Consider the following 14,325-nt stretch of genomic DNA (forward strand, 5'->3'; position numbering starts at 1 on the left):
TGAGGGAATTTCAGCGATGGGTTGCATCACTGAGACTGAATCGAAAGCGCCATACCCACCGCCATATCAGAGTGACAGCAGACTGCGCTGCAGCACTCCACTGTTGGAGAAATCCCACATTTCTCACTCAGGGGGTGTCACTGGGGGCTGTCACAGCCAGAAAGGTGGTGACCGTGGACGCGAGTCTCACGGGCTGGGGTGCCACTCACGAGGGCAGAGCAGTGAGCGGCAGCTGGGACTCACAACAGAGGGATGCTCACATAAATTGGCTAGAATTGCTAGCAGCATTTCCAGCACTGAGACACTTCCTTCCCCTGTTGAGAAACCACCATGTTCTGATCAGAACAGACAACACCACTGTTGTGGCGTAAATGAACAGACAGGGCGGGTTACGTTCCCGTCCTTTGCACATGCTGGCTCGCAGACTGATAATGTGGAGCAGCATCAATCTGTTGTCACTGAGAGCTACTCACATTCCAGGAGCTCTGAACTTGGGAGCAGACTTAATGTCCAGGGGAAACCCGCAGTAGGGGGACTGGACCCTGCACCCACATGTGGTGACCCAAATCTGGACCCGCTTTGGCCAGCCACAGGTTAATCTGTTTGCCTCGAGGGAGAACGCTCAGTGTCCACTGTATTTCTCCCTGAGGGACCAGGAGGCTCCGCTAGGGGTAGACGCATTAGCTCACAACTGGCCACATGCTCTGCTTATGCGCGTTCCCTCCATTGGCCTTAATTTCTCCCACTCTATCCAGAGTGAGAGAGAGAGGGCTAACAATGATATTGATTGCCCCAAGGTGGATGAGGTCCCATTGGTTAGCGGAGATTATGCCCCTCTTGTGGAGCGAACCTTGGCCTCTCCCTCTCCGACGAGACCTAGTCTCCCAAGCCAGGGGGGAGATTTTTCACCCTCACCCCGAGCGCCTCGCCCTGTGGGCTTGGCCCATGAGAGGTTGAATCTGAGTACGGCAGGACTCCCCCAGGGGGTTATAGCCACTATTCAGAGTGCTAGAGCCCCCTCCACAAGATCATTGTATGAGAACAAGTGGAGGGTATTTGAGGAATCGTGTGGGCTAAACCACATCTTGGCAAGCCCGTTAGCAAACAACGCATTTCCCACTGGATTGTTGAGGCGATCCAATTGGCTTATTCCAGCACGGGTCAATGACGGGTGACGCTGCGTCACACCCTTTTATAAGGAGGAGGGTGGCCCCTCCCTGACGCAAGCGTCACAACTGCCAGCCAATACTGGCTGGAGTAATGATATGGAGGCTTCTGAGGACAACGCTGAGAGAGCGTTCCCCATAGTGAGACAACTCACTCATATTATCAGAGAACAGGGGTTACGGAATAGAGTAACCTCAAGTTTTCTCATATACTTCTATAGGACCAGAAGTCTTTTTACAACCACAGCTATCGCCATCTGGTGGCCAAATAAAATGCAGGTTTGAGGCGCTTAATGCTAATTATGCTAATACTTAATGCTAGTGCTAGCTTAATTTTTCTTCAGTACTAGCATCTTTTTTCTTAAACTATTTATGGTTTTATACTCTCTATGAATGCAGCACTACTATTAGCATTTGTGGTTCCTAGTGTTTTCTCTATTACCTTAGCTAGTTATTTTTGTGTATTTTTTTGCTAAGTAAGCAAAATAGTTTTCTTATAGTTTTATTTTTGAAAAAGCATTTTGCTACAGTATCTGAAAATACAGTTCGCTTGATGTTATACGACACATGTTAGCCTGTTGGAAAAAGTAACATAGAAGCTAACAAGAGCACAAAGAATATACACATTAATGATATAACCAGGTCTATATCACTATCAGGGACAAACAGAGACTGCAGCGTGTTGTGCGCTCTGCTGAGAAGGTGATTGGCTGCAGACTCCCATCTTTGCAGGACCTGTACACCTCCAGGACATTGCGGCGTGCAGCTCGGATCTCAGCTGACCCTTCTCACCCTGGACACAGTCTATTTGACCTGCTCCCCTCAGGCAGGAGGCTCCGGTCCATCCGCACCAGAACCTCTCGCCATAAGAACAGTTTCTTCCCCTCTGCTGTTGGACACATGAACAATAACCATATGACTGTCCCCGCCACTAACACATGACCCTACGCTGTGTTCACTGTATCATTCCATGTTTGGCACTGATCACCACCTGCACTCATGTATATATCTTTCAACGTAGCACTCTTAATTCTTACTCTCATGTATATATCTCATGTATATCTCATGCACATATCTTTCCACGTAGCACTTTTAATTCTTATCCCTACTTTTATTTTTTCCATGTCTATTTAAGTGTTATTTATGACACCATGTTTGCACTGAAGCACCGCAGCAATTTCCTAATGTTGTAAACCTGCTCAACATTTGGCAATAAACCCCATTCTGATTCTAATTCTGATTCTGATTCTTCACTGCTGGTAATATCACTCTCTTTGGTTCAAGTGACTTATGTATTTGTGAAGTCAAATATACACATCTCAAAATATATATACGTGTGCAACCCTAGATTGCTAAATGGACGTATACAGGATCTATCAAAATATCTGGATATACCAAATCAGTCTGCCATAAATCTTAGTCAAGTTCCTTTACTGGGTTACTTTTGGAAACACCTTAATAATTAGCCCATTTTTATCATCTGTATTTTGAGTCTTTGTTTCATAAAATGGATTAAAAGGACAAGTGAAAGATGGGTGGGGGTATTCCACAAGGATTAACAGCTTTTAACACACCCACTACTGTATAGACAGCATTTTGAGTACTTTAGTCTCTGGTTCTCTTCTGGTTGCTCTTCCCAGCCCTGTGATTCTTCTCAGAAGAGAAGCTCTTCCCAAATAAAGACTTTCCTCCTTCAAATCAATTTATGATCAATAAAAGTGTCTCCAACAACAAAACCTGCCCGCTGCTGAGGCACTGAGCAATTTTCTAACTGCCTGAATTTGTTTGCATTTCCATGAAAGAATCCTGAGGAAAGATGACATTTAGATGAGCTCAAGATTAAGATGTATTTCATTGTCAGACTCACTGGTGGGTGGTGGTGCTTTTTAACAAATGCTTTGAATCTGACTCCTTTTCTTTGTTACATCCCCAATCTAACAAAACCCCTTTTACATGTTTATTATGTGTGTGCCTAGTTAATGTGTAAATAAGGGGGATTCAGTAACTATTCAGCAACACACTAAAAATATGTTAAAAAGGGCCTTGCGTGCTCACACATTTAAACTAATGTTGCTCTAGTTAACTGAAGACCTCATCCATGGGATGAAGTCTAAAATGATACATGTTCCTACAGTGCCCCCTACAGGTCAGGCTGATTCATACAATCCATAGCATACATTGGGTAAAACTAAACTTTAATTCAGCACACACACAGATATTTTCAGATTTTTTTTTTATTTACATCAAAAATAAAATCACAACAAAACAATTCTTCACAAATATGCACTTGTCATTCAAGAATGTCACTGAAAAGCTTCCGCTTCTTGGACTCGCCCGTCTGAATTTCCTGCCAGTGGGCTCTTCTGTGTGCAAAGTGGGAGAGAGCAAATTTGGCCCACACGTGACGAGCAAACTGATCTGCCCTCAGCTGGCTTTCACTTGGAACTGAGAAGGGGAGGAGAGACAGGAACAGAAGTCATGAATAGGGAAGTGAGTCACAGGAAAAGTGGGATTCTGAGAGAGAATGTTTGTCATTATTACCTAGTTCCTGTGCGATACTTTGCCTCTGACCGACTGAAGAGCTGTTCCACACGGCTTCGAGTACCCGGCTGCCCAACCTGGAGCAGGCCATCTGGACGTACTGACCCTGAAACAACAAAGAGCGTGATACGGAAAGAGAATGATCATTAAAACTTACACATGTAATACTTGAAGTAATTTTGCTTTCTGTAAGTATCACGTACCTCAAGTCTCTTTAGGATCTTCCCCCTGCCCTTGTCACTGGATGTGGTGATTAGGGCCTGGAGGACGTGGCTGCCTGCGGGGTCAGTAGCCATACTGAGCAGGTCCGAAGGGCTCAGAGTGCGCAGGCTGCTGAGGAGGAGTGAGCGCTCCTTGAATTTAGCCAGTGCCTGGACCAGCCGGGATCCGTGGTAACATATGGAGGTCAGTGGGATCTAGAAAAAACCCTGACAACTGATGAAACATGTATTTTGGTGAAGCGCTGCACTGTTAGTCCAGCTGAAACGCCAACACTACAATTACAATCAAACAAATGTTTTTCCTCCCAGCAGTTTACCTCCGTGCTTATGTTGCCCTCTGCGGTGTCAGAGTGATAGTACACCTCATAGGTGAGCAGAGACATGAAGAGAGGGAGGCAGGCGACGTGTCTAGAGCCAGGCTCAGCGCAGTGGAAAGCCTGGGAGGCAACACATCGACAGGGCTTCATTATCCACAAATCAAACATGAAGTAGTTGTTATGCTCCATCAACACCAATCATAACACAGGGATAAATGAAAAAAAAGGTTGTTCTAATCACTCAGGGCCCACGTGGGCCTGCACTTCAACAACAAACCCTCTTTTAAGCTTACATTGAGGAGGCATTGCATCATCTCGTCCTGCCTCTCTTCACTTTCTGCGCAGCTCTCTGCCAGCTGAACTATCACACCCATGTGACCTGCGGCCAAGATTGCCTCCACTCCCTGGACCAGCTCATCAAATATTCTCAGGAACTGTGGAAAAAGGAACGACACCAGGAAGCCGGTGAGAAAATTTCCAGCAAATCACCCCTCCCACGTTCTCAATCACAAGGTGTGACCTACCAGTTTGTATTTGGCAGATGCTGCTGTTAGCCTCTGGATGGGAAAGTTGGCGATGGGATGGAGGGCGAGGTCAACCAGCTGGCCCTTGAGATGGTTCTTGTAGAGCCCGCGGAGAAGTGGCTTGTGGGACAGCTGTATGATGGTCTCTATGAGGCGACTGGAGGCCTGGTCCTTCAGAAAGACTAGAAGCGGACTATGGGGAAATAAAAGTCACACAACACAACATTCTTAAAATAAAGAAAGAAAAAACACTCAGTGGTTCACAAACGCAAACTTTGGCCTCTTACCTAACTCCAGGAGCAGCGCTGCGACTCGTCAGGTATTCCATGATGCGCCGGAGGAGCTGTTTGCAGAGTTTGGGCCGTTTTCTGTGACACACAGTCAGCATGGTCTGGAACACTGCGCTGGCAACAGCGTCAGTCACACTTACTACAAAGAGAAGAAGCACCGTTGAGACTTCCTGCCAGTACAAAGGTGCCCTATCATGAACAAAACAAAAGATGCTTCCACACTGAAACACACTGTGTGTGAATACTTTAATACTGTGTAGTAGTAGTCTTCCCTGTCTTTGCAAGTGCGTGACTGCCACCAGCAGTACAAGAGTAAAACTGCATACACAAGCAGGTGTTATGTACTAACGGCCTTAACAAAATACACAATATTCACTGTTGCATGTTTGCAGCATTTCCACAAGTAGGTCCACCCAGAGGAGAGACCATCATAAGACTGAAACACTCTTCTTTCACTACAACTGCAAAATGTGATCGAGGCCACATTTTTAAAGAAATAGTACCAGTCAAAAGAAATTGGAAGCAAGCACTCATCTGAAGTTTTTTCATAATTTCTCTTTAAAATATCCCAATGGGTAAATGAATGAATAAGAATAAACCTAATTCCATACAGTTATGAAGGAGAAGAATTAGAAAATAAAATTGCTTTTTTGTACCAGACTAATTTAATTAATGTAGGAGGGTTTATTTAATCGCAGCTATTAAGCAATTATCCTGGAAAAGAAAGGATGGATTGAATCCACAGCTGGGTACAGCCTCAAGTGGTCATTCGAAGAACTGCAGATTTAAAAAAAGCTGCAGGCTGCAAAAGAAAGAAAAAAAAAAACACTCCTGGTGGGCACCTCCTGTTCTTTTAACAGGCTTTGTGTCTTGGCAATCCTTCCAAACAAGCCGTACTTGTTCAGTCTTTTTCTACCTGTGCACTCATGAATGTTAACATTTAACATCTTAACTGTGGCCTGTCGTGTCTGAAATGTAGCTCCTGGGTTTTGTTGTCCGTTTTGTTTTTTCGCAGTTCCTTTGAGCATTGCAGTCTAAACTTGGGGTGAATTTGCTGGGAATCCTCTCCTGGGAAGAATGCCTTGAATGTTTTCCACTTGTGAATAATCCTTCTCCCTGCAGAGCGATGGACTCTAAATTGCTTGGAAATGGCCTTATAACCCTTCCCAGATTTTCGGGACATACATAAATGTCATTTTGCACTGAGCTATAGTTTATGTTTTTATTGTTTAGCCATTATAGATGTTGTATTTGTTGACACCAGCTATATTTGTTAGCCTGGTATGATAGCTGGAACATAGGAAATACATTTAAAGGGAAATGCTGAAGTCTAAAGGAAGTTACACATAATGTTTACTACACAATTCCATACATGTTATGTTTAATTATCCACCTTTGGGTTTTTTGCCAAATGACAGAAAATTGTGAAATAAATGACAGAAAATTGTGAATATGTGTTCAAACTTTCGACTGCAACTCTATTCCCTCAAATTATAGACAAATAAAAAATTCTGATCACTCAACTCACACTGACATAAAAAAAAAATTTAAATTCACCAAATGCAGAAAACTGAACGTGCATTGGAGCCACACTGCATTTAATATCTCATTTTAATACAATTTATGTTACAAGGCCTGCTAAACTGCGTCTGCTGTGCCAGATTCCACCATTGCTCTGTCAGATTAATGGCTTACAGTTTAAAGCCTATAGTTTCAATCAGAGACTGTGTGTGTGTGTGTGTGTGTGTGCACGTTAACTAATGGAAAAACTGTGGACTAAACAGCATTTCTTTCTGACACAGAGCTCTACTAAAAGCCACTTAGGCTTCTCTGCAGCGTGTGCATTTGCCCTCACTTTATTTACTGCCCATTTCATTTTGTTTTGATATTACGACTGCAAGAATTTGAATTGAGCACATAAATTCTAAACACATGCTGGTCAGCGTTCTGTTCAAGACTGCCTTTAGGCAATTCCCCTTTGACTTTACTCCGAATCCTCGCCTGCATTCAAAAACAGCTTCTATGGTTTTCAGATTCCCAGAAAAATGTTACAAGAGTCAGGAGAGCACAGGAAGAGGGAGGCAACACTGCTGCTTTCTTTTTTTAATGACCTACTTAAAACATCTATCATACAACAACAGTTAAATTCCAACATAATAATAAAACCACCAATTATTTTATGAAAGATGACTTACAATTAATGTTTTCCATCAAGGTCTCTGTAAGATCTTTAAGCTCGTACCAGAAGGAAGTGGGAATCTCAAAGTCTGTCAGCTGAGGAGGGATGCTTCGCTCTTTTCCTCCTGGTTAAAAACAAGAATATGAACAGAGAAAACACGAAGAAGAAGAAGAAGAAGAAGAAGAATATACCTCTTGGCATAAAGGGCCTGACATAGTCTCAAAAGAAAAGCGCACTGACAAAGCCAGCAGATCAAGAGCTGTATTTTTCTTCTGTTACATCTTGCAGAAAAAGAAACTGAAGTGAGACATCGGGCCAAATGGGAGAAATTGCTTTTTTTTCGTAGGGTGAACCGAAAGCTCTTTCTCTGTATAGCAAATGTCAGCTAGTGCCAGTGTTGCCAATTAAGCTACTCTACATGCCTTCTCAGCCAATTGCTGCAATTTGTATCATAATTTGCACTTTTTCTCTGAGTCATAACTCAGTCAGCTCTTAGCATACACGCATTATGCATGTGTATTTAGATTCTTTTTGACTTGTGCTTCCTGGGGATCTCATTATCTCTAAAGCTAACAAATAAAGCAAGCTGGATCGCTACAGAACCTGGCAGAGAATAATCGTATTTCACGTGTTCTTTGGTGTCAGCGGATTACAGTGATAACAGCCTGTGCCTGCATGGGTATCTTGCAAAGTGGAACATCTAGAGGTTAACTCCGCATACTTTATGTGCTGCTAATTGGACAAAACGTAAAGATCACAAAAAAACCCCAAAAAAACATGGATGCCGGCTTATTCTACTCATCTATGGGTGAAATAATGGATGTAGCTTCCAGGCCTGAAAACACAATCCTACCAACAGCTAAGTGCTTTCAATCTCCATTCTTTTATTGGCTAACAGGGGTACCTGGGTTACAAAAAGACTGTTTCTATAGAATCTATGGGAAAACAGGCCTTTGGCAGGACATATGTGAACATCTTAAACACGAAGTCCTGTTTCTAAATTATGATCATTATGATCTAGAAGTCAGACCAGAGGATTATCCAGAATATCTGATCCGGTTTGATCTCTGGCTCCTCCAGTCTGCATGCATATCCGCTGGAGGGTGAGTGTGTGTGAATGTTAAGAAAAGGTGTTTAGGCACAGAAAAAAGCGCTTGTACAAATGTGCGTTTAACAGGGTGAATAATAAAAAGTGCTTTGAGTGCTCGGTTAGTTTAGTCATTTATATTTTTCGGCTTGTTTGTTTTCCCACTTAACATGGCCTGAAAAAAAGACAGGAGCATCCTGCTGTGGAACTCAAAAACTGCTCAGAAAACAGCATAAAGTTGCTTCTCATTGTTGGAGGTCTAACAACCACACACGGTTCTCTGTTGCTGCATATTTTAGTACAGGGATTCCCAAAGTGAGGGCTGGAGCCCCACGGTAGGCCGTTAATGTACTGCGGGTGGGCTGCAGTAGGTACAGTTCCATATGCATATAAATGTATTTATGTAAAGAGCAAATTTAAACTGATGATAGGAGGTGGTTAGTTTGTGACATCACTCATTACTTTGACCTAAATTTACTGCTCTTGTATTGAAGTTTGTGTGATGGTTGGTACCAATAACAGCTCGAGCTGATTCAATTTTGTGAAAATCAGCTCAAGGTCAAGGTCACACCAAGTGTGAAAAGCAGCAAAGATTTTATATTACCCACAGTTTTTTATGGAAATAGACAGCAATGAGGGGGCGTGAGCACCTAGGTTGGCTAAGGATTTGATCCAGACCTTCACTGTTTGCACCCAAGATCAAAGTTGACCTTAAAAAAATATATTCAAGAAACCAAATCAAGTGTAATATATGACATGAACGAGCAGAGAGAGAGTAGTGCAACACACTTTTTATTTTTTTCAATACGACGCCCTACAACTATAACCCTCAGGGGTAGTTGTTTTGAGTGTTTTGTTTAACTAATTAAATGGGAAAAAGTATCCACTAAAAATCGTCATTTTTTTCATACCAGCGTGAGTGTGTGTCTGCGTGCATTTACCTGGACGGGTTTCGGTGCGAGGTGGTCCGAGGCAGCCTCCCAGCACGTGTAAAAGCGTGCGGACCACGTGTGAGCCGTGAACATGTCTGATGAACTCGGCAGCGTTGTCCCTCACCACCTGACTGAAAGACAACACCTGAGCCTCCAACAGGCCACAGCTTTCTTCTCCCTCCTCCTCTGTGGGCGGAGAGGATTCCTTCTCTGAAGACTCTAAAAAGGACAGAGTCCTACCAGGAGTTAGGTTGGTGCGATTTTCTCAACCGCAGCTGTTCTCTGTCACAGTAGAAAATGGGAATGTTTTCCCTTCTTATCACTCTTATCCTTCTTCCAGCTTCCACAGTTCATTTCCCTCCCCCCCTCGCCTCACTCCCAACCGATCACTGGAAATGGCCGACCCTCCCTTAGCCTGGTTTGACTGGAGGTTTTTCCCTTTAAAAAAAGAGTTTTTAAAGTAAAGTAAAGTAAAGTAGTGCTCACTCATAGGGGGTCATCTGATTGATGGGGTTTCTCTGAATTATTGTAGGTACCTTACCATATAATCACTTTGAAGTTAATGATTTTGTAATTTACAGCTGTGTAAATAAAACTAAACTGAAGCTGAATTGATATTTCACTTGTAAAGCAAACTTACACTTGTGTGAACTTACCCATCCACCTGGACATCTGTCTGACTGCGCTCTCCACAACATGGCCTCCACACCGGTCACAAGAAACCGCCTTAAACTCTGAGCCCGATTCTCCACCCAGTTCAGCCAGCACCTCCCCGACCTGCTGGGGGCTGGACAGCGGGAGCAGCCGCTGCAGAGTGATGCTTCCGGTCCGATCTGTCGCCACCAAGGCCGCTTTACCTTTTACTTCTGTGAGGACATTCTCCACAAACATCTCTGTGAAAGACGGGGTGAGTATAAACAGAGAAGAAAGCTGCTGGAGTTAAAAGCAGAAATATAATGGAAGGAGGGAGAGGAAGCTGTTTGTTATGTTTAAGGTAAAATGATGCAATGGACGTGCAATGAGCAGTCATTTAAGATCAGTGCATGACGTGAATAAGTCGAGGTCAGTGCAAGAGACGGTTATATCCAGCTCCAGGCAGTTTTTCTTAAAGCAATTACTTAATGGAGGATTTTGCTCCAGAAACACACAAAGTACCAACTTTGCGTACTAACACATCACTTGTCAACACAATGAATTAATTAGCATAAAACAGAGTGGGCATCTTTGGTATGAAGTAGTGGTGGGTACTGTATTAAATAGAGATTAAAATAAATAAATAAAACGGACAGGGCGATCAATCACAGATTGAAACCATTTTTCAATTCAGGCTTCTCTCTTCTTTCTCCTCTTTTTCTTCATTATATACACGTGACAGCAGATCTAATGCTAGTAAATAAACCTGCCATCTGCTTCGCTACATAAGCAACTGGAAAGGCTGGAGGTGATTTATGTGTCGCATTCACCATCGGCTCTGTGGCAGAGCAGAGCTGAAGATGTTCGCACTGATGGTGGTCAGCTAATTCCTCCAACAGATGGTCGTTTGTGGGAATGCAGAAATTAATCAGTCAGAAAGCACAAGAACACAGCTTCTGAGCGACCTTCACAGTCTGGACCAAGCTTTGTGTGAAAACACATTTAATTAACTTATTGAACCCACCACCAATTATCTTCTAGTTTGTTATTTAAATAATCAAACCTCTCTTGTTTTGGGCCCTGATTCATGGCACCAGTGTATCGTGAATCGGGGGAGTTTGAGCTGTCTTTAGTTGTTCTTGCTCCACGTGGGGCTCAACTTCCTGTTATCCTCTTTTGGACATCCTGGTGATATAAACCAGGTGAGATCAACCAATAAAAAGCAAACTAATGTGGCGAGGAGCAGAGTTCAGAGGAGTTCGGCTGTGACATTCTGAGACAGGACATTTGGCATAAACAGTCGAGGTGCGTGCCATCCTGAGTAAAGAGTACACTGGAAACACAGGAGGTTTTGGGCCAGCCAAGATAGTACTTACACAAAGATTTGGCTCCCTGTAACCTGAACCTCTTCTCCAAAAAAAATTTAAGTAGAAGTGGTTAAAAAAACTTCCGAGAAGTGAGCCAGCGTAAATGTAGCATGAATGCTGACGCCACTTTAAGGACACAACCTTGAAGGGAAAAGCAGCCAAACTGATGTATGTACAGTGCACAGATTATGTGCTGTGCTCAAAACTCACAAATATTCAATCTACTATACATAAACAGCTCAAAAAAATAATTAATTACATTTTGTAGCTCTGGCAGTGCTCAACCTGTTCCTCCTTGCACAAAGAAGCAGGTATCGGTCCTGCTGATAGTTTAAGGACCTTCTATGGCCCTGTCTCCTAGAGTAACTGCCTGTCGCATGAAATCTACTCCATGCTCCTGAGACTGTGCTGGGAGACACAGCAAACCTTCTGGCAATGGTACGTATTGATGTGACATCCTGTAGGAGTTGGGCTACCTGTGCAACCTCTGTAGGGCCCATGTATCACCTCATGTTACCTGACCCTAGCCAAAAGCAAAACTAGTGAAAAATGTCACCTGTACAGACATTCCTGTTTCGGGGCTTGTCTCATTGTTTCCCCTCTAGTGCACCTGTTGTTAATGCCATTAACACCAAAGCAGCTGAAACTGATTAACAGCCCCCTCTGATACTTGACCGACCAGATCAATATCCCGCAGTTCAAGAAATGTGAAAAAATGATTCGATTTATGAAGATGGAATAAGTAAATGTACACCTTGGAAAAAAATGCATTTAATGAATTGTCAGCTTATGTGTTTCTTCTCTACAGTCTAAGTCTGCTTCAGCAGACCTCATCCAAGCAAAGCCGGCAGAGGATGCTCCACATATCACTAGTCTGTGATTTTCTGTTCCCTATGGCAGCCAAGTTCAAAAGATAAAGTTCATGAATCATGGCTGCACATGGTGCTGTGTAATGTGACCTTCTGCTGCACCCCTTATTTAAAGTTCCAGTCCTGTGCTTTACTCAGATCCCCAGAAAAAAAGACCTTTCTCACCTCTCTCCTCATCATCTTCAAAGCCTTCACTGAGCCTTTCTCCGACACGGCGGAAATAGCCCACACTGAGGGCGTCCAAGCGCTTCTTGCCACCCTGACCCTTCTCTCCTTTTGGACTTTCTCTCCTCTTCCTCTCTCCTCCTCCATCTTCTCCGGGATGCCTCCTCTTCTTTCCTCCCCCTTTCTGTGGCTTCTTGTCTTCTGCTTTTGACAGCATATCTTGAACCTTTAACCACGAGGATACAAGTGAAATATAAAGCTAGTTTCTAAAGCAGATTTGAACCAATTAACTACATAACATATCTCATTACACTGCTGCATGTTTGCTACCAGTAAGACAGATTATTATACTTCAATAGATATATAGTACTTGATCAAACCCTCATTTCTTTATATTTTGCTTCCACAGACCCAGATGTTCTTGTGATTTCTAAAGAGCTCTTGAGCGAAGGCTCTTTGGGCTTCAGGCTCTTTGAAGGTCTTCCAAAGTTTTCTTTGGACACTGGCTGCTTATGTAATCATTTGTCCTCATACCTCACCATTTTCAGAGTTATTCAAGCATTAAAAACAAAACAAAAAATACCTAACTTAAGGGTTGAACCAACGCTGTGTCTAAACATAAAAGACAACTTAGCAGAGAATCAGTTTTACACTGGTTACATTTTGTTATCAGTTGCTAAAGATAACGCAATTTGACCAGCATAAAATGGTATCTGTGCGGCGAAAAGGTGATTTCCAAAGAAAAAACAAGTGATTCTCCGAAGAAAATCTAATAAAAAACTATTTAGGGAACATTTTAAGGACAAAAGAAGCATTGGGAGGTCTAAAAAGCTACCTACAGCAAGCTAACAGTATCTGAAAGTCATGTCTTTCAGAAATCGGAAAGAACACTTATGCAAAGAACCTGAGAGATGGATGATGATTATGCTGAAGCCTCATCGGAAATGGTTTCAGTGAAAGAGTGGCTAGAAAAAAAAATCTTAAGGAAGGGAAACAGGGAGAACAGACTGAGGAATACCATATTACTCAAGAATGGGACTAAAGATCAGCAGGAACAGGACTTTTGGAGTGATTAATAAAAATGTTTGGTTCAAATCGTTGTCAGCATATCAGAAGGAAGTAAGGAGAGAAGGGAGCTTGCCTAACAGGGTCCAGGCTGGAATAAAGAATACCAAATACTGACTTTCAAACCCATTAGCATTGCACACACTGTTTTTTTGCTCTATATACTCTCTTTCCGTGCATATTTGCAAGTTTCAATAAATAGCTGCACCTATTTTGCACTTTCCTAGCAACATATACGGATCAAGATTGTACTTTAAAAAGCTGTTACAGGTAAAAGGTAATATTGGCATAATGTTAAAGTGGCTACAAATAAAGCTGTCATTATTTTAGAAGGAGTTCGACTAAAACATGCAAACAGGCACAGGGACTGTCCATGCTAACGTGCTGCACTCCAAACAACAACACAAACTCTCGAAAACGTTGCCAAAATAAAAAAAACCGATGGTTTCCCAAAATGTTAAAGAATGACTAAACCACACTGCTAAGTTACTCTGCGGAAAAATGTGTATATTAATATCGTTTCTGTAAAGCAACGTTTTACTCACGTGTGAGAGAAGTCAGACAGAAGCACTGTGCCGTTGACGCGTGATGATGACGTAACAGCACGCGGACAAATATTATTACAGTTTCCTTAAAGATTAATGAATGGATAAAGAAATAAACAAATACATAAATAAATAGTTCACCATGCTCGAAAAGGCTTTATTTATGTAGCCTAAATAAAAACTGGTTGTATTTACCGTAACTAGCACGTCGCTGTCTTTTCTTCAATGTCCTTATTGGTTGACACCAGCAGAGGGCAGCATAGCTACTTTCCTGAAAGGCTGATTCGGGACGACCTCTCGATGGGGGTTCAGAGGTGTGCCCAACAGGCATATGAGTCAATTAAAAAAAAAACCTGTGATAATCAAATGTCGACATCTTACACCATCCCAACCCACAAAACAGAACAGTCTCGTTGGGCATAAA

General features: G+C 42.7%; 1 protein-coding gene across 1 annotated transcript; it reads right to left on the minus strand.

Moving 5' to 3' along the window:
- Nucleotides 1-3,456: 3,456 nt before the first annotated feature.
- On the minus strand, nucleotides 3,457-13,935 carry nop9 (NOP9 nucleolar protein). The gene is made up of 12 exons (XM_085378205.1): nucleotides 13,902-13,935; nucleotides 12,292-12,517; nucleotides 9,914-10,150; nucleotides 9,267-9,476; nucleotides 7,255-7,362; nucleotides 5,057-5,198; nucleotides 4,770-4,962; nucleotides 4,539-4,679; nucleotides 4,246-4,365; nucleotides 3,911-4,123; nucleotides 3,708-3,813; nucleotides 3,457-3,611 (listed from the first exon to the last, which is right to left on the minus strand). The coding sequence occupies exons 2-12, from the start codon at nucleotides 12,506-12,508 to the stop codon at nucleotides 3,457-3,459; spliced, it is 1,842 nt and encodes a 613-aa protein (XP_085234331.1). The 5' UTR covers nucleotides 12,509-12,517; nucleotides 13,902-13,935.
- Nucleotides 13,936-14,325: the final 390 nt, after the last annotated feature.

The sequence above is a fragment of the Diplotaxodon limnothrissa genome, linkage group LG18 (genome assembly GCF_057381915.1).
Source record: "Diplotaxodon limnothrissa isolate DT_005_m linkage group LG18, D_limnothrissa_male_GT1.1, whole genome shotgun sequence".
Lineage (NCBI taxonomy): Eukaryota > Metazoa > Chordata > Actinopteri > Cichliformes > Cichlidae > Diplotaxodon > Diplotaxodon limnothrissa.

Coding starts and splice junctions, on each gene's coding strand:
- nop9 (XM_085378205.1), bottom strand. CDS start 12,508: ATGCTGTCAAAAGCAGAAGACAAGAAGCCACAGAAAGGGGGAGGAAAG. Junction 9,477..9,913: donor ACAGATGTCCAGGTGGATGG/GTAAGTTCACAC, acceptor TGTCCTTTTTAG/AGTCTTCAGAGAAGGAATCC. Junction 4,680..4,769: donor CATCTGCCAAATACAAACTG/GTAGGTCACACC, acceptor CTTTTTCCACAG/TTCCTGAGAATATTTGATGA.